The sequence below is a fragment of the Megascapheus bottae genome, chromosome 5 (genome assembly GCF_031878675.1).
Source record: "Megascapheus bottae isolate mThoBot1 chromosome 5, mThoBot2.hap1, whole genome shotgun sequence".
Lineage (NCBI taxonomy): Eukaryota > Metazoa > Chordata > Mammalia > Rodentia > Geomyidae > Megascapheus > Megascapheus bottae.
Window position 1 is genome coordinate 81,749,687 of NC_143513.1, and position 18,454 is coordinate 81,768,140.

General features: G+C 49.7%; 2 protein-coding genes across 2 annotated transcripts; one reads left to right on the plus strand and one right to left on the minus strand.

The window, feature by feature from the left end:
- Nucleotides 1–6,543: 6,543 nt before the first annotated feature.
- Tmem176b (transmembrane protein 176B) lies at nt 6,544–11,028 on the minus strand. Its single transcript, XM_090332441.1, has 6 exons — nt 10,788–11,028; nt 9,274–9,384; nt 8,535–8,591; nt 8,190–8,393; nt 7,256–7,390; nt 6,544–6,897 (listed from the first exon to the last, which is right to left on the minus strand). The coding sequence occupies exons 1-6, from the start codon at nt 10,995–10,997 to the stop codon at nt 6,808–6,810; spliced, it is 807 nt and encodes a 268-aa protein (XP_090188567.1). The 5' UTR covers nt 10,998–11,028; the 3' UTR covers nt 6,544–6,807.
- A 1,981-nt stretch (nt 11,029–13,009) lies between these two features.
- On the plus strand, nt 13,010–17,213 carry Tmem176a (transmembrane protein 176A). Its single transcript, XM_090332442.1, has 7 exons — nt 13,010–13,093; nt 13,656–13,863; nt 14,173–14,283; nt 15,698–15,754; nt 15,899–16,117; nt 16,535–16,645; nt 16,946–17,213. The coding sequence occupies exons 2-7, from the start codon at nt 13,672–13,674 to the stop codon at nt 16,985–16,987; spliced, it is 732 nt and encodes a 243-aa protein (XP_090188568.1). The 5' UTR covers nt 13,010–13,093; nt 13,656–13,671; the 3' UTR covers nt 16,988–17,213.
- The last annotated feature ends 1,241 nt before the right edge of the window (nt 17,214–18,454 follow it).

Sequence of the window (18,454 nt, forward strand, 5' to 3'; positions counted from 1 at the left end):
TTGGATTTCTTCTCACTGAAATCCTTTATGTTTGTTTTTGTTTTCTGGAAACAAAGTCTTGCTCTGTAGCCCCATCTAGCCTGCACTTGCATTCTTCTTGGTAAGAATTTCTTCTGCTATTCACCTAACAGCTCTTCCAGTTTCCAAAGCCAGCAGTGACAGCAAGAGCTGCAGCTTAACAGCAGGGAATGCCTGCTAGGATTGCGATTTTGTGCTGTTGTCTTTGGGCTCTTGTCTTAGGAATTAAAAAAAATAAAGGTGAGTGGCAAGGAATTTATTCAGAGGAAAAACATCTTGGTCACAGGCTTCTGCTGCTCCTTCTTAGGTGGTTGAGTCTAGGGTTGGTTTTCGTTGTTGCTGTTTTTGTTTTTTATACCTTGGAATGTGATCAGGTATAAAACTTAGGTCATTAGGTATTTGGAATTTCATGTTTTATTGGACCTCCTGACTGGTTGTTAATTCTCTGTCAGGACCCTAAGACAAACCCTGCCTACAGAATCATTAGAAGGTGACTGGAACTTGAGGAAGGAAGAGGCCAGGGTAGGGCAGAGACAGAATGCTTTCTTCCCAGCTGGAAATGTCTCTTTCTTTCATTTGGTTTCCACTTGCTAAGCCAAGATGCGCTCCAGAGACCTAACTCCTCTACCCTTCACTCCTGTCTCAGATGCTCAAGCACCGCGATTACAGACTCTTACCAGCTCACCAGGCCAAAATTCCTTTCCACTACACATGGACAAATCATCAGGAGGATTTCATAGTTGAATTCTCCCCACCAGGCCATCGAGAGGTGACATTTACATATCAGAGCTCCTTGACATTTCCTGAGCACACAAAACGCCTGGGATTCGGGACCAAGCAGAGCCTCACATGGCCTTCCTGGGCAGGGGTGGACACTGTACCAGGTCTGGTGTTGTGCTGATTGTGTTACAGAAAGGTCAAACTATCCCTCTTTGCGGGTGACATGATTCTGTGATTCTGTATCGAAAGGACTCCAGAGACTCCACCCCAGCTCCTAGAGCTGGTCAATAACTTTGGCACAGTACCAGGATATCAAATTAACCCACAAAAATCAATAGCTTTGGGGCTGGGAGTTTGGCCTAGTGGTAGAGTGCTTGCCTAGCATGCATGAAGACTCAGGTTTGATTCCTCAGTACCATACACATAGAAAAAGCCAGAAGTGGCGCTGTGGCTCAAATGGTAGCGTTCTAGCCTGGAGAAAGTCCAAGGATAGTGCTCAGGCCCTGAATTCAGGCTCCAGAACTGGCAAAAAAAAAAAATCAATAGCCTTTTTGTATACCAATAATATACAAGCAGAAAGGGAAATCAGGAAAACAACTTCAATTTCAATAGCCTTAAAAAAAACAAAAAGAATTTTGGAATAATCTAAACAAAGAAGTGAAATTCCTCTGAAGCAAATACTATAAGAATCTGAAAAAAACAACTGGAAAAGGACATCAGGAAATGAAAGAATTAAGTTCGTGAAGATGGCCGTACTGCAAAAGGGAATCCACAAATTCAGTGCCATCCCCACCAAATCCCCAATGGCAACGTTCACTGAGATAGAGAAAACAATCCAAAATTTCCTACGGAACAATAAAAATCCTGAAAAGTCAAAGCAATTTTAGACAAAAAAAAGTATTGCTGGAGGTATCCTAACTCCAGACCTCAAACATTACTACAGAGCTGTAATAACCAAATCAACTTGGTACTGGCACAAAAACAAGCCAAGGACCAATGTCATAGAGCAGAAATAAACTTACATACTTGCAGCCAACTGACATTTAACAAGGGAGCAAAAAATGTATGTTGGGAAAAATATCCTCTTCAATAATTGATATTGGGAAAACTGGAGGTCTATATGTAGAAAACTAACAGTGGATCCTTGTCTGCTACTTGTACCAATATCAACTCAAAATGGCTCAAGACCTTCAAATGTCACACTTGAAACTTTGAAACTACTACAAGAGGAATAGGAGAAACTTTAGAACTTACTCACATAAGGCCGGGAGTTTAGCCTACTGGTAGACCAAAGTTCGATTCCTTAGTACCACATACATAGAAAAAAAGCCAGAAGTGGTGCTGTGGCTCAAGTGGTAGAGCTCTATCCTTGGGAAAGCCCAAGGACAGTGCCCAGGCCCTGAGTTCAAGGACTAGGACTGCCAAAAAAAAAAAAAAGAACTTATTCCCAAAGGCAAGAACTTTTTTTTTATTTTTTTGGTCAGTCCTGGAGCTTGAACTCAGGGCCTGAGCACTGTCCTTGTACACTTTTTGCTCAAGGCTAGTGCTCTATTGCTCCAGCCACAGCACCACTTCTGGCTTTTTCTGAGTATCTGGTAATGAGGAATCGAACCCAGGGCTTCATGTATGCTAGGTGAGTACTCAACCACTAAAATACGCTCTGGGCCCCTAAGCAAGAACTTTTTGAAGAGAGTCCCAGGGGCACAGCAGATAGGAGAGAGACTTGACAAATGGGGTTATATCAAACGAAAACAATTCTGCACAGTAATGGACATAGTTACTAAACCAAAAAGACAGCCAACGAACTTGGAGAAGTTCTTTACAAACTACACATTCCACAAAGGTCTAAGATCCAAAATATGCAAGGAGCTCAAGAAACAACTCCCCTCCCCCAGATTAATAGTCCAGCCAATACATGGGCTACACAGAGACTTCCCAGAAGAAGTAAAAATGGTGATAAACACAGAAGAAAATGCTCAACATACCTGACCACAAAGGAAATGCAAACCAAAACAACATTGAGATTCTGTCTTACTCCAGTAAGATCGGTCAGCATCAAGAATTTGAACAACAACAAACGCAGGTGGGAATGTGAGGAGAAGGAACCCTATCTCACTGCTGGTAGGGATGTAAACTATTGCAACCACCCTGGGTGGCAATTCAGAGGTTCCTCAAAAAAACTAACATAGAACTGTGATCCAGCCATATCAGTCCTGGGATCTGTCCCAGAACATTACACGACAGAATGTGGTAAAGACACTTGCACATCCATGTTGACTGCTGCACTATTCACAACAGCCAAGTTACGGAAACAGCCCAGATGCCCTACAACCGAGGAGGGGATCAAGGAAATGGTACCACGTGCACAGTGGGATTTTACTCACCCGTTAGAAAGAACAATATTTTATCATTTGCAGCAAAATACATAGACCTCGAATAACTCATGTTAAGTGAGGTAAGCCAGGCTCAGAGAGACAAACCACACATGTTTTCTCTCATCCTCGGAAGCTAAAATCTAAAATGCAAATGGACATGATAATATATACAAGGTTCTCTGCGCTTATATACAAATTGATTAAAGGGGAAGGGCATATTTACGGGAAGAATCCAAAGGCATAACTGCTGTGAACAGCTGAGGTACTGTTTATCAAAACAAATACCAGGAAATAGAAACGTGATTTTCTGGAGGTAGCGAAGGGAAAGCACAGGAATGGAGGGGGAGGGGAGGCAAATTCAGTCCTTGCACTCAGTGGACACTGTGTGAAAATGAACTATGCAACTTGCAGGTGAGGACAGGAGGAGTCAATGAGAGAGAGCACAGGAAGGGGTGACATTGTGCAGGACCGGTGTGATTCTAACCCCTTCGTACAACTACTTAACCATGGGCTCTGAGAACTGGAGCTCCTGAACATTCTACCTCAGGGGTCCATGCTAGGCACAAACCTTATCTCCCAGAAGACGACTTCCCCGTGGAGTAACTGGACCTACCGCAAAATCCACAGGTCTATATTTCCTAGGTGTTATTTTATTTTTTGGTGGGTCATGGGCCTTGAACTCTGGGCCTAGGTGCTGTCCCTGAGCTCTTCAGCTCAAGGCTACCACCCTACCCTTGGAACCACAGCACCACTTCCGGTTTTCTAGTGGTTAATGGGAGATAAGAGTCTCAGGGACTTTAGCACCGGGCTGGCTTTGAACCGAGACCCTCCGATCTGAGCCTCCTGAGGAGCTAGGATGACAGTGTGAGCCACCACCCCGGCTTCCCGGGTTATTACATCTTTTCTGTGAGTTGCGCAGCCTCATCATAGTAAGCTAGAGTCAGATTGAGAATTTCCTCTCTTCTTGTCTTTGGCCCAAACTGTAAGTAAATTTATTAGGTTTCCATTTCCGTACATAGTAGGCCTTTTTTCTCTCAATGAGGATGAGTGCTTCAAACCCAGAGCCAAACTGTATGGGCAGGAGTTCCGGTTCACAGACATAGGACCAACACAACCTTGTTTTCCCTCATTCCAGGGAGAAGCAGAGGATCACGGGGAACAGAGAGCCATGGCACCTTCTGCCCCTCCATTCCATAGGCTAGGATCATGCGTCCACACCATCCCCTGGGCAGATGTGACCTGCACAAAGCATGCTGTCCCCTGTCCCTGAACTCCAGGAGAGACGCCTGAGACTGCTCAGAGATGATACGGAGGAAATCTACTGGAAGTGTAGTGGGTGTAGACATTCTGGAAGCCACAGTGAACCCTGAGAAAACCTCACAGCAGGTCACTTGGGGCATGGGAGGGTGGGAGAGGGCGTGACCTCCTGGGAAATGGAATCTCCAACAGCCATAACTGACACCACCGCCAGATGAGGCACAGGCGTAGCCCAAACACCAGAGACAGAGAGAAGGGACTTGGAGCCCCTCCCAGACTGCCCGGCTTGTCCCCTCACCCTCTGCCAACTCTGTGCCACTCTTTGTCACCAAATACCACAGCCTCGGAGAGTTAAACAACACAAACCTATTTTCTCACAGCTCTGAGGGCTGAAGTCCAAGAGGAAGGTGTAGGTAGCTTTCTCCTGAGGCTTCTACCTTGGCTTTCCCATCCTGACATTCCCTTGTGTCCCAATCTCACAAAACGCCAGTTGGCAGGGATTACGACCTGCCCTGAGGCCCTCATTTTTCCTTCATAGTTCCGTAAAGACTCTCTAGCCAGATGCAGTCATTCCTCCCCGGGCTGGCTTTGAGCCTCACTCCTCAGATCTCAGCTTCCTGAGTAGCTAGGATTACAGGCGTGAACACTAAGTGTGCCTGTCCTTTGCTCTAGAGACACTTCCCAAGGCAGCTTCCCAGCAGGCACAGTTGTCTTTGGAAAGGTCCTGGAGCACAGGTGAGCTGAGCAGACACCCCAGGTGTGCAGACACAGGAAACCAGCAGGGCTGTGGGACTCCTTTCTTTTTTCTCTGAAGAATTTCTAGGCTGGGTTTCAGAGGTACTAGACCCATGAATGGTTTCTGATCCAGCTCTTACCTTAAGTGAGCTGCAAAGGTAGTGTAGTGTAGTGAGCCTGGTCCCAGGTGGTAAAACCTTTCAGAGATGGGCCATGCTCCTTTTTTTCCCCTGGTCCTGGGGCTTGAACTCTGGGCCTGGGTGCTGTCCCTGAGCTCTTCAGCTCAAGGCTACCGCCCTACTCTTGAGTCACAGCACTACTTCCGGTTTTCTAGTGGTTCATTGGAGATAAGAGTCTCACAGACTTTAGTGCCCAGGCAGGCTTTGAACCTCTATCTTCAGATCTCAGCCTCCTGAGTAACTAGAATTATAGGACCATGCTCTTGGGAATAGTAAGACCCCCTAGTCCCTTCTCTCTTTATTTTTTTTTGTTTGTTTTTGTTTTTGCCAGTCCTGGGCTTGAGCTCAGGGCCTGAGCACTGTCCTTGGACTTTCTCAAGGCTAGAGCTCTACCACTTGAGCCTCAGCACCACTTCCGGCTTTTTTCTATGTATGTGGTACCGAGAAATCGAACCCGGGTCTTCGTGCATGCTAGGCAAACACTCTACCACTAGGCCACACTCCAGGCCCCTCTGTTTATTTTTAAAATGAGAGCGGATCTCATTCTGTAGCCGGGACTAGGCTCTGGCTCTGCACCTCTTGCTTCAGCTTTCCGTGTGCTGTGATGACAAGAATGTGCCACCACACCAGACATTTGGTTTTGGTGGTGCTGTCCTCGTTTGGCTCCCTGGGGTTGAAGTGGGCGGGTTTTCTCCACTATGACCTCCCACCACGTGGCCTGTCACCCCACAGACACTCAGAAAGCCATGCTTACTCTGCTTCAGAAATGACTACGACTTGTAGCTACGTCCATAAATACATAAAGACAGGAAAAACATTGAAACAAATGGATTGTATCATTTACGACAAAAATGTTGACCAGTGCTAGGTACATGAATGTGTGTATAGGACAGAGAGAGTGGAAGAAAGGAACGAGAGAACCAACACGTTTTAACTATTGCAAAATCATAGAGAGAGGGGAAGAGAAGAAGGGAGGGGTGGGGACAATTTTAAATAGTTGTGAGGGTTCTGCACGTCACCATCTTATAGGTCCTTCTAGGTGGAAGTTAAACTTAAGTTACTTTCCCTTTATGTTGACTGGAAAGAGTTTATCTGGAGGAGTTTGGCAGCAGGAAAATGGATGGACTAAGAATGAAATTTGGTCTTCTAGGATTATGTTTCCATGTGCTACATCAGCTCTTGTAGATTTCCACACCCACTGCCCTTTCCCAGCATGCATCATGTATCCACAGAAGAAGATCACAGCTTTTTGTGCACAATTATTTTTCCTGCTTGTTTCTGTTTAATCAGTAATGGGAAAAATCAGCAGTCTGCTCAGGGAAGCAAGAGCACTGGTATTGGAGAAAGGCAGAGGGTGGTAGGCAAGGAAGAAGAAGAGGGGAAGAGACCATGACCCATGTGCAGGCAAGTGCAGGCTGTGGGGCTGGAGAGGCTTTGGAGACAGCCATTTGCATCCTCCATAAGGGCCCTGGGCTGCCGGCCCGGGCTGGGACATACAGGGGCCCAGGAAGTGACTTTGGGGCTCACAGGATGCTGGCCTCCGGGATCTTCTTGGAGGGAGAAGGCTGCTCAGAGTTCTCTCCCAGAAGCTTCTTCTCTGATTCTCCTTCATCCTGAAAGTGGGGGGGAATACAAACTAGATGAAAAGGAAGAGGAATCAGAATGAGAGCAGAAATCTCTCCTTAGAAGTTGAAAGCAAGAAAAGAAAGGAGGAAGCAGGAAAAAGTAGCAAGAAGCTGAGATCCAGCCAGAAAATCATATAGAAGAGGATGATGAGTTGAGGGAGCAGGAATGAGTGTAGAGAGACACAGAGGCGCTAGCTAGCCTCCCCTCGGGAGAAGGTCACAGACCCCAGACAGTCAAGGGAAGGGACTGAGTGGGCCTGGGTCTGACCTGCAGGAGCAGCTTCCACCCTCTACACTCCTCCCTGCCCCACCACTTCCCTGCCAAGCCTACAGTGCCCAGCAGCACCTCGTGATTACTCTTCTGGCAGGCAGAGTTCTGGCCACACAGACTTCGGAGACTCAATCCCAGGGAGGCCAAAGACACAGTGACCTTCAGGATGCAGATAACAGTGAACAGGATGCAGAATGCCAGGAATATGTTCTAGAAAGAAAGGAAGCAAAAAGAAATGACGAAGAGGCAGTTGCTCCCCGCCTGCTCATTTGACCAGCTTTCAACCCCCACCGGCCAGATTGTGTCCTACTGGCTAGTTTCCACTCAGGCAGAATGGGCACAGCCACCACATCCATTTGCTTGTCTGCAATGCAATCCGCCATTCTCTGTCAAGAGCTTCTTTCTTCATCCCTCTACAACCTGGATGGGGTTGCAACGACTTTAGCTGATAAAATGCAGTGGAACTGGCATCACGTCCATGGCAGGGGAGCCCTTACTGGCCTGGCTGCGTGTATTGTACCCCTTGAGATGCTCACTAGGGGATACCAGGCCACACGAGGAAGCATGTAGCTTCCAGAGAGCACAGGCGCCTTCTAAGCTCTCAGCTAAGAGCACACACCAAGCACCGGCCATCGGGTACAACAGCAGACACACAGCCTTACCCAGCCCTCGGCCAACATCTGACCATGACTGCAGGGAGAAGCCGGTGAGAATTGCTTGTCAGAGCCAGGGCCCCTACAGAACCACGAGAAACAGTACTAGACTGGCTTTGGGAACACTAGGTTTGGAGCAAAAGCCATCAGGAACATCTGCGTATCAGAGAAGGGTGGGCAACAAGCTCTCTGGCCCTCAACCCCTCTTATGCAGGGAGTCTGCTCGTATGAAGGTCTGAAAGATGTGTTCTGCATACGTTTAAACGATCAGAGACCAGGGGTAAGGCCCAAGGGCAAAGGGCCTTCATTCCCTGGTTCAGTGAGTGGACCCCGTATACTGCACTCTTGGTTCTCACCATCATCTTCTTCATGTAGGCTCTGCACTGCTCCTCCCTCCAGTCTGAGTCATAGCTGCTTCTCCACGACCTTCCGTTGCACAAGGCGTAGATCTCAGAGGAGTAGAAGCTATTCCTTTGTCTGATTAAACTCCTCACACCAAAGACTGTAGCAGCCAGAGTCGCTGCAATGCATGCCAAGGTGAGCAGAAGTGACAGGAAGCCCTAGAAGAGAGATGCCACCCATCTGCCTCAGAGCCTCAGGGCCAAAGCCCAAACTTGTCCCTTCTTCCCAAAGGGTAGAAAACCCAAAACTGATTAGAAATATTCGGTATAGGAAGGAAGACAAAGTTAGACAAAGCTCACAGAAAGTTTGCCTCGGTACTTCTGGTGGACAATGGCCCCAGATCCTGCCATGATCGCCTGGGAAAAGAAGACATCAGGAAAGAGTCATCAGTTTACTCTCCTGGGTTGATCTCTCAAACCCTCCCCTTCTACCATCAGTTCTCAGGGCAGCGAGGTGGGAGCTGGGTTCAGAAGACAAGGAAAGAAGTCCAGCATAGGAAAAGGACTCCAGACACAAGGGCTACCCCCTTTCAACCTTGCCGCAAAGAGACTAATCAACATCAAAGGTTCTGTCCACTGCCCCCAAACTAGGCCTCATGGCAAAGGGCATTTGATCTAGGTTGTTTGGGTCAGTGCCCAGGCGCTGGCCCTGATCTGTTTTGCTCAAAGCTAGTGCTTGCCCACTTGAGCCATAGCTCCACTCCCATTTTTGTTTGCTTGTTTTGTTTGGTGGTTAATTGGAAAGAGAGTCTCACAGACTTTCTTCACCAGGCTAGCTTTGAACCATTATTTTCAGATCTCAGCTTCCTGAATAGTGAGGATTACAGGCCTGAGCCATTGACACCCAGCTTGGTCTCTGGGTTTTAAGGTCACTTCCACAAGTCCCTCATCTAGTGCCAACTGCAATGGAATCCCACCCTCTCTATCAAGAGCTGCTTTCTTCATCCCTCTGCAATCCACGAGTGGTTATAACTTCCATAGAACTTTCTCCCGGCCATCACCACTTGCCTCCCCCCAAGCTCTTTGTTCTTTAACTCACCGCAGACCCTGCCCAGAAGGCACAGCCAGAGGCAGGCAGCTCAGTCCAGGGCCCGAAGAAAAAGCTCACTCCAAGGGCACCGCTGACAAGCCCCAGAAGAATCTGGGTCACCTGTGAGACAGCATAAGCAATGAGCCCTCTGGGCAGCCACCCCTACCCATGTGGCTTTCTTTGCCTTTTCCTCTGCCTTGGCCTCTCTACAATACTGATTCTGGAAAGTTCCATTCCTGTAACGTTCATACACCCACACTGCCCTGATCTCCTCCTCATCCTTCTTGCCTTGGCTGTGTACCCATCATGACTGTCTTCTAAATCAGTGCTGTCTGAGGAACCCACCTGGTAACATGCATGATTTTGTCCTCAGTATGCATCACTAATCTCATCATCCTGTCAAATCCCGAAGCTAACCTCAGTTACTGGCCCCAACTTGTCCCTTTAGATCTGAGATCTGTGGTAGACATGAAGCTGGGTGATCAAGACCACCACTCCCAAAATGGGTGCGGTTGCAGATAGCCTATCAGTGTGGGCTTCAGCTTCTTCAAGCCCACACTAGACAAGTTTGGGCATTGGCCCTGAGGCTCTGAGGCAGATGGGTGGCATCTCTCTTCTAGGGCTTCCTGTCACCTCTGTGGGCTTCTTGACCCCCAATCAGTCAAGCTGTGGGGATGAAGCATGGTGGCAGTTAAGGATGCCCTCGCCCCACTCCCACACACGCCGTTGGGAACCTCTGCGATGGACAGTCTTTGTGAGGGACTTCCGCAGCAGAGACCTAATCTGGCCGAACTATGATCTGGTAGCCCCATGCAACCTTGTCCTCTCTCTTTTCATCTCACAGGTGTTACTCTGCAGTTACCATTTGCACCTCTAACACTGGCTCAGTGTCTGCTGTGTATGCTGGCCTCAAACCACAATCTTCAGACCTTAGCTTTCTGAGGAGCTGGGATTACAGTCACCCACCTACAAATCCATTTCTTTCATTTTCAGACACTAGCTCCTGCCTATTGAGGACATTACATATGGTTTTCCATTCATTATGTCATCTGCTACTCATTTGTGTCATCCCCTTTCAGACACATGGCAAGTCCTCTTAATTATCGGTCTAGCCATTCTTTTGCATTTTCTCTGAATGGCCTAGCATATTAATTTGTACCTTAAGTCCTCTAATTAACAGCCTTTAGAGAAACTTTTTGCTCATGTCTCACCTTCATTGATCATCCCTTTCCATCCTAGTCTTTGTAGAGAAACTTCCAAAACCTTTTTCCCAATTCAGGGAGATATAAATAGTGAGTGCCAGCCAGGAGCTGGTGGTTCACATCTATAATCCTGGCTAATCGCGTTACAAAGCAATCAGTAATTTATTGTTAATTAATAACACAAATTATTAATTGATAGAGTTCCAGCCCACTTCTCATGCACTCCAATCATTTTTGTTTTGTTTTGTTTGCCTCCTTTTGAAGAGGAGGACGCCTATCCTCTCTGACATCTGGTCAACCCGCGGCTGAGCCCGTACCTACCCCAAGAGCCAGCTGTCCGTAGCTCATCCTGGTCTTAGTCTTGGAAGATCCTGTGACTCGGGGGCAAGAGAGAAGCTGCTTCAGTGAGCTCCCAGCTTTCATGAGTTGCGCCAGCGTGGATTCCTGGTGGATATGGATGTTGATCTGGTAGGGATGGGACTGAGTGCCGTCCAGGTCAACTCCATTCACTGTCACTGTGTTCCCAGTCATCCTGCCTGGCTGGGGAAGATGACAGAAATGAACACTCTGGGGTGAAAAGGAATTCTGGCGTGGATGATGCTGGAGGGGGCGGGGGAGAGGGAGAGCAGTCTCCTAGCCCAGGTACAGAGTTTCACCCATCCACTCAGCAGTCACAGAGATTCTAATTTGGGATGCAAATTATTTCTAGAGACTTTTACCATGAACCTTCTTGTCCCTTCCCCAAGTGACATACTTCAGTAATAGGGTTGCTATGAGGCATCCCCCACAGATGCCTGTGTCATTCCCGGTCCCTAGATGGTGGCATCGTTTGGATACGTGGTGAAGACTTAGGAGGTGTGGTCTGGGTAGAAGTATGTCACTTGTGGAATCCTGAAAGTGCCTTGTCACTGATCTATCTTTCTATCTAGCTATTATCTATCTATCTATCTATCTATCTGTGGGGTTTGTCATCCTTCAATTGTTGCTTGAAAATGTCCCCACTAGCAAATGCGAAGTTCACATAGGAAGTTCAGTCTTCTCTTGCCCTCACATTCTTCCCACTGGTATGTCTGACAAAAGGGACATGCTCCTCTCATTTTAGTTGGCATGTTCAGGAATAGCTGATCCGGAGGTTCTGTGACTCTGCCACATGATTTATTTTCCTCAGAATCTCCGTGGTTGCATCTTCTAGAGACTTCTCCATGCATACTTTAGAATCTAGTTGCCTAGTTCTGAACATGGGCAAAAATAATGGGCATCCTGGTCACATCACAGCTTCAGTCACACAGGAATAGCCATTGTCACAGCATCCCGAATTTATATTCTACAAACTGTTCAGAGAAGCTTCATTCTTTTGCCCACCTGAACTTCAAAAGTACAGGTGTTTGACCATTCTACAGAAATAGGAGAGACTCAGAAGAATTCACCAACATCCCCAAAGGAGGGCAGCCCTGGAGTCCACAGCTTTCCTCCCGGAGTCCAGCACAGAGTTGCAATGAAAGTTGTTACTTGGGCCCCAACTAGCTCTAGACCCCTGGGCACCACCACTCCTCCAGCTCCACCCCAAACTCCTGAAGATTTGAATCTGAAGAGCAGGATTTGAAACCTGGAATGGATTTAGGCAATGGTCTCTGTCCTGCTGTCCTGGTCATTTTCCCCTTCCTTCCTCCCACAACCTCAAAGCAGGGGAAAGATCTGCTCAGCCTCCCCCCAACTCCATCCCACAGCCATCCCACCTCAGAGCTCAGGCTCTCATGAGCCATCTACCCCACCCAGCATGTAAGGGGAAGTTTCTGGTGAAAGTCAATAATACAGCTGGACACAGGCCTCTCCAGCCCCAGCTCTGTTTATAGAGTCACATCTCTGTTCTGCATGTCTCCCCTCACTAAAGAGTCCTCAGAAAAGCAGGAATTGAGCCAGGATGGAACCTGGGAGCAGACACGGAGGCTTCTGGGAAAGGAAGACCCTATGCCCAGAGAGAACACTCCTGACAGGGGCCGCAGGACTGGGGACCCTGACTCACCTGCTGTCCTTCGACTTACTGACCAGAACTAGAGCACAGAGAGCTGGGAGGAGCCGACTTGGAGCTGAGCAGAGAGGAAGACTCCGAGGGCTGGGGAGGAGAAAGGGAGGAGACAAAAGGGTGAAGGGGGGGAGGAGGGCTCAACTATAGTCTCAACATTTCCCAGCAATTAGCTCACTCTAAGGGGCCCCTCTTGGGGGGACTCCACGTAGAATAAATGACCAGGCACACAAGCCACACACACACACACACACACACACACACACACACACACACAGCCCCAAAGTAACTGTTCTCAGAAAGCCCTGGCCCCACCCAGGGTTGGAAGTGATGGCAATTTCATAGCTCTCCAGTTTCCCAGGGTTCATTAGTGGTGCCTTGTGTGCCCCTTCGCAATACCCATCTCCAGCTCCCCAGGGTTGCGTGACCCACCTCCTCTGGAAAGCCCCTGAAGGTCCCCTCTGCCCTGGCTGTCTGTCAGGAAGCACTGAGGTTCTGTCCTTTCCATCCTCCCTCCCCTCTGGCTCCCAACAACTTCCTCTCTGCCTCTTCTAGACAGCTCCTCAGGCCCTCACGCAAATAACTGGGTTCCGGAGGAAAGCAGGTGAGACAGGATCTTTCCACCCCTTCCCCAGCAGTCTCTGGCCTAGCCCCCTCCTCAGACCACTCTACCACCTGGCTCTACCAGCCTGACTCTCCCAGAGCTTGGGTGGGGAAGGAGGGCAGGGGCAGTGCCTCCAGAATCCTCAGGAGGGGAGGAAGGGAGCACACACGTGGCCTTCGCCCTCTGGCTCCACATTGGATGGGCAGGGGGGACAGTGGAGGGGATAGAGCATGGTGGTTCCCATAGCCCAGTTGGAAAACAGCTTCTCCAATGAAAGCCCAACAGGCTACCTGGCTCGGGGTGGGTATAGCAGGGGATGAAGAGCGAACACGCAGGTTCTGACGTGGAGCAGAAGGGCTCTGGAGAAAAGAGGCCCACAGGAGAGCCCAGGGGGGCCTTGAGGGTGCAGGGGGCGGCATGTGGCTAGAGGCCAGCACCTAGAGGGTTGTAAGGCCTCAAGCAGACAGCAGGACTGGCACATTCCATGGTCTGTCTCCCTGACTGCAACGAATCTGTGAAAATCTCCTACCAATGTTTCTTTCCTGTTCCTTTTTTCCCACAGCCAGGTGTCCACAGACATGGAGGCTGCAGAAGGCAGTGGGGCGGCGCCCCAGGCCCCGAGACCCACCCACATCAGTGTCCACATCCACCAGGAGTCCAGTCTGGCCAAGCTCCTGATGGCCGGATGCTCCCTGCTGAGATCCTCGGCCTCCGACTGGGGCAACACCCCCCAGAGCCTGGGCACCAGCCAGCTCTTGGCAGCCTCCTGGGTGAGCTGAGTGGCAGGGGAGGGGTACCCCATCCTTGTCAGGCCAAGGGAAGGCCCCACCTGTACCAGCCACTCTCTTCTCCTGCCTCTCTCTGAGTCGGACAAGGAGCTGCTTTTGTCCTCTCACTTGTCTTCACAGCCCAAGCTGTGTGTGGGATCTGGCTGTGGCCTGGGGGGGGGGGGTCGAGTCCTCACTGCCCCCTCCGGGTTCAGTCACGGACGAGCAGGCCCTCATCACAACCCTCAGGCTTGGAGGTGAAAGGCCGCCTCTGGGCCGGGCATCTGGGAGCGTGAATGGTCTCTCTCACAGGTGGTGCAGATCGTGCTGGGGGCCCTGAGTGGGGTCCTGGGAGGGTTCCTCTACCTGCTGTGGCATACCCGTCTGTCCTTCTCTGGAGCTGCCATTTGGACAGGGGTTGTGGTAAGTAGTCCGCATCCAATCCTGCCAGAGGGGACAGAGATGCTCTCCGCACCACTACCAGTAAGCACAAAATGGTAGCAGTCCAAAATGGTAGCTATTCCCCATGGTTCACAAACACCCACTTGTGTCCAAAGGCCTGCTCTGCAGTAGAGGAGACAAAACAAGCCAGGCAGTACTTGCTGCCTGGAAGAGGTGCCATGTCCCCACTCTCCCATGACCCCCGATCTTCCTGTGAGAATCCAGAGGTAAGGTGGATGCACACACCCCACTGAAGTAGAATCCCTGCGGGCTGAGCATGCGGGGACAGCAGCCCTCTGGCAGAACTATACTGCGACAACAAGTCATACCCATTTACTGGACAGAGGGAGGGAAGAGAGGCTAGCAACACTACACCTACCTGGCAAGCACAAGGCTCCGAGTTCAAGCCCCACTGACACACATTGGTGGAGAGGGACACGAAAGCAGTTGTCTTCACCCATCCAGTGGTACAAAGATGAATTAGGTACAGCATCAACAAAGGGAGTCTGGATCCATCTGTCCACTGGTGTATGCCAGGCTTCCTGTGGCCCAGACCTAGCCAGACAAACTGCACAGCTCTCAGGATGAGGGTCTGAACCGGAGGCTGCTCAAAGCCTTTCACACGGGCAGCTTCCATCCCCAAGACTCCAGAACGTTCACGAAGCACTGGGCATTGCTTTATATTTTTACTTTTTAATGTTGTTAACTTTTGGTGCCAGTCCTGGGGCTTGAATGCAAGTGCTGTCTTTGACCTTTTCTGCTCAAGGTACCACTCTACCACTTGAGCCACCGCTCTACTTTCAGATGTGTGTGTGTGTGTGTGTGTGTGTGTGTGTGTGTGTGTGTGTGTGTTTGATGGGAGATGAGAATCTCATTGACTTTTGTGTTCCAGCTGGCTTTCCACAGCGATCCTCAAATCTCAGCTTCCCTTAGGGTGACAGGTGTGAGCCACAGCACCCAGCTTGAGTATCGCTTTAAAAAGAAAGTTCCAGGCTAGAGGTGCATCTAAGAGGTAGAGTGCTTGCTCAGTATGCATTAGGCCCCAGTTCTTTTCCCAGCACTATGCGGAGGGTGGCAGGAATAAAACCCTTAAGCACTTCTGCCACAGCGTTGCACAAAAAGAAAGGCTGTGCAAAGGGAGAGAGAATTCACAGCTGGGCTCACCAGGAACAATTTGGATGTCATTAAATATAGTGATTTTCAGGGGTTTGTCCCCCATTCACTACCTACCACAGTTCCCTGGCCAAAGGACGAATACAAAATTAAAGTGCAAAGGGAGTGCTCTGCGGGGAAGGGCCATGCTGCTGGCTCTGTGTGTCCCCAGTAGACAAGGGAACACTTAGAGGATTCTTGCTTTGATAGTGTTCACGCCAGTCCTGTCTCAATCTCTCCCCAGGCTGTGCTGGCTGGAGTGACTGCCTTCTGTTATGAGAAACGAGGTGGCTTCTGCTGGGTGAGTTCAGGGCAGAGCTGGGTTGGGGACCCGAAGCAGGCTGGAGGCCAACCTGGGCCGTCACATAGCCGTCCCCTGAGCAGGTTGGGATTGTGAGAGGTGGAATTGCTGATGTCGCCTCTGCCTCCTGCCCCTCACCCCCAGGCCCTGCTGAGGACCCTTCTCTGGCTGGCCTCTTTCTGCACTGCCATCCCTGCCATTGTCTCTGCATCTGATGTGGTCACTGATTATCAGTACTACATTACGGAAGACATCTGCACTATCCACACCTCGAGAGGCTGGTCCGCGGAGACCCCCAGTACCCTAAGTCCCAAAGAAGCCGAGAGGCAACTCCTGTGCCTCTCCCATCTGAACATGCTGAAGGTGGGTATTGGGGAGGGGACAGGTGATGCAGGTGCAGCAGGGGGGGCCAGGACAAGCGAGGGGAAGGCTCCCCCTCCTGTTCTCTGCCATCCACCATCCTAAGACTCTCACGAATCCCTAACCATTGTAAAAGGGAAGCACTCCACTGTTGTGGTATTGTGATGGGAAAGAACACGGAATGAATCACTCCCAGGCAGAGCAAGTGGCTTCCTTGATCTCCTGTCTTGAGCCTGTGCGTCCTGGGGGCTGTAGGGACTCAGATCGTAGCCCAGGCCCACGCTCTGGATATGGGGCCCATCGTCCTTCTTCCCAAAAGCCCAGGCTCTGGGGATGGGGGGAGTGAGGACTGTTATCAGAGAGGAGCACGGAAGAGGGTGGGAAGCAGCTATCCTGGTGTCTGCGGCCCTCTGTCCCCAGGCTCTGTTCGTAACTCTCCATGCCATGCTGCTGGGGGTCTGGGTTCTGCTGCTTCTGGCTTCGGTGACCCCTGTGTGTCTGTACTGCTGGAGAAGGTTCTTTGCAAAGGAGGTAAGTCCCCTTCAATGTGTCGAGGTTTTCCGGGGTAGCAGGGCTAGCAGAGGAGACAGGGGATAGAGGAAGACAAAAGAGCCCATTATTTAAGTCCTAGCTGGCATCAATCAGTCACTGTTTCTAACTCTGGGGTCCTGCTAAGAAGTCTGTATCTGAGCTGGGCCCATGCGAGTCTTTGTACCAGCTCCCATGCAATTTATGTTGCATCTGGCTGGCTTCAGCCTCCAGCCACCCCAGAGGAGGAGATGTGCCCTCTGCCTCTCTATCAGGCTTGTCTCATCCATGCCTCTCTCTTAGAAAAAGGACCACAAGAAGCTGTTGGCAGCAAATGGGATGTAGCCCTGCTTCCCCTGAACTCTAGTGCTCTCTCTGGCCCTGGGTGAACCTGCATCTGATGCTGGGAGAAAAGCCAGATTGGGGAAAAGAGACTCCAACAACCCTCAGTCACAGCCGCTGGCCTGCTCCTCCCACCCGACACAGCACACTTGCTCATGCCTCTTGCTTTATTCACCATCCTGCGTCCTTTATCTGTGGTAATTTGATAATAAACATTCCTGTATCACTACCAGATTCCTGCTTTATCATTCCAGAGAATTTCCTTTGGCTAAAGGCAGTAAAACATGATCCTAGGAACCTAAGATGGTGCCCCTCCATGTCTTCAAAGTCTAATCTGAGTCTAGAAGTGTTGGCCTCGAAGAGAGCTTGAGATTTCTCCAGGGAAAGGAATTCAGGTTTAAGAAAGGGAACTTGCTGGGTGTGGTGGCTCACGCTTGTAATCCTAGCTACTCAGGAGGCTGAGATCTGAGAACTGCAGTTCAAAGCCATTTCTGGCACAAAAGTCCTTGAGACTCTTATCTCGGGTAAACTACCCGAAAACCAGAAGTGGCACTGTGGCTCAAGGGGTAGGGTGGTAGCTTCAGCTGAAGAGCTCAGGGACAGCGCCCAGCCCAGAGTTCAAGCCCCATGACGGATTTAAAAAGAAAAAAAGGGAATATGTATGGCAATTGGGGGATTGAGTGTTCATTTTGACTGGTTGTTAGTGAGAAGATGGATACAAAGCCAGGTCTTGGTGGCTCCTGCCTGTAATACTAGCTACTTAGGAATCTGAGCAAGGAGGATCATAGTTCAAAGTTAGCCCAGGCACCATATCTGTGAGACTTTTATCTCCAATTACCCACACACAAAAAAATTTAGACATTGAGCTTTAACTCAAGTGGTAGAACCCCAGTCTTGGGTGAAAAGCTAAGCAAGAGCACAGGTCCTGAGTTCAAGCCCAGTACTTGCACATATAGAAAGGTGTACATACACACACACACACACACAGAGCAGACAATAAAACTCCAAATTATAAAACCATAGGAGTCAGTACTTTTTTTTTTCAAGGTAAAACATCCAACAACACAGTGAAATAGATAATAATTTGTTTTGTAATTTTCCCTTAAGAAAAGACCGGAAGCCCAAGGTACAATACAAGGCATATGTATATGTATATGTATACATATACGTAATATACATACACACACACATATTTCCTCTGGCTATACTGTCAAGAAAGCCTCAAGGCCTCAGGGGAAGTAGTGGCCCACATTCAGAGAGCTGGGTCTTGAAGCCCTTATGTGCTGTGCCAGGCGCCACGCCCAGCTGCACAGTGACGTGGCAGCACAGACCTTGGAGCCACGGCCATGTCTGTCCCCACGTCCAGCTGCAGGACTGAAGTGTCTGCAATAGAACCAGACAGTGCACATGAAGTGTGCAGGAGACTGGTACAGCTCCCTACCCCCCTCCCCAGCCAGAACCACGGGGGAC

What these genes read in the sequence shown, in the direction of transcription:
- Tmem176a (XM_090332442.1), top strand. Translation starts at nt 13,672, where the DNA reads ATGGAGGCTGCAGAAGGCAGTGGGGCGGCGCCCCAGGCCCCGAGACCC. An exon ending in AACGAGGTGGCTTCTGCTGG is followed by an intron (nt 15,755 to 15,898) that starts GTGAGTTCAGGG and finishes CCTCACCCCCAG; the next exon opens with GCCCTGCTGAGGACCCTTCT. An exon ending in GAAGGTTCTTTGCAAAGGAG is followed by an intron (nt 16,646 to 16,945) that starts GTAAGTCCCCTT and finishes CCTCTCTCTTAG; the next exon opens with AAAAAGGACCACAAGAAGCT.
- Tmem176b (XM_090332441.1), bottom strand. Translation starts at nt 10,997, where the DNA reads ATGACTGGGAACACAGTGACAGTGAATGGAGTTGACCTGGACGGCACT. An exon ending in CCTTCTGGGCAGGGTCTGCG is followed by an intron (nt 8,592 to 9,273) that starts GTGAGTTAAAGA and finishes TTCTTTTCCCAG; the next exon opens with GCGATCATGGCAGGATCTGG. An exon ending in GCCAGAAGAGTAATCACGAG is followed by an intron (nt 6,898 to 7,255) that starts GTGCTGCTGGGC and finishes CCCCACTTTCAG; the next exon opens with GATGAAGGAGAATCAGAGAA.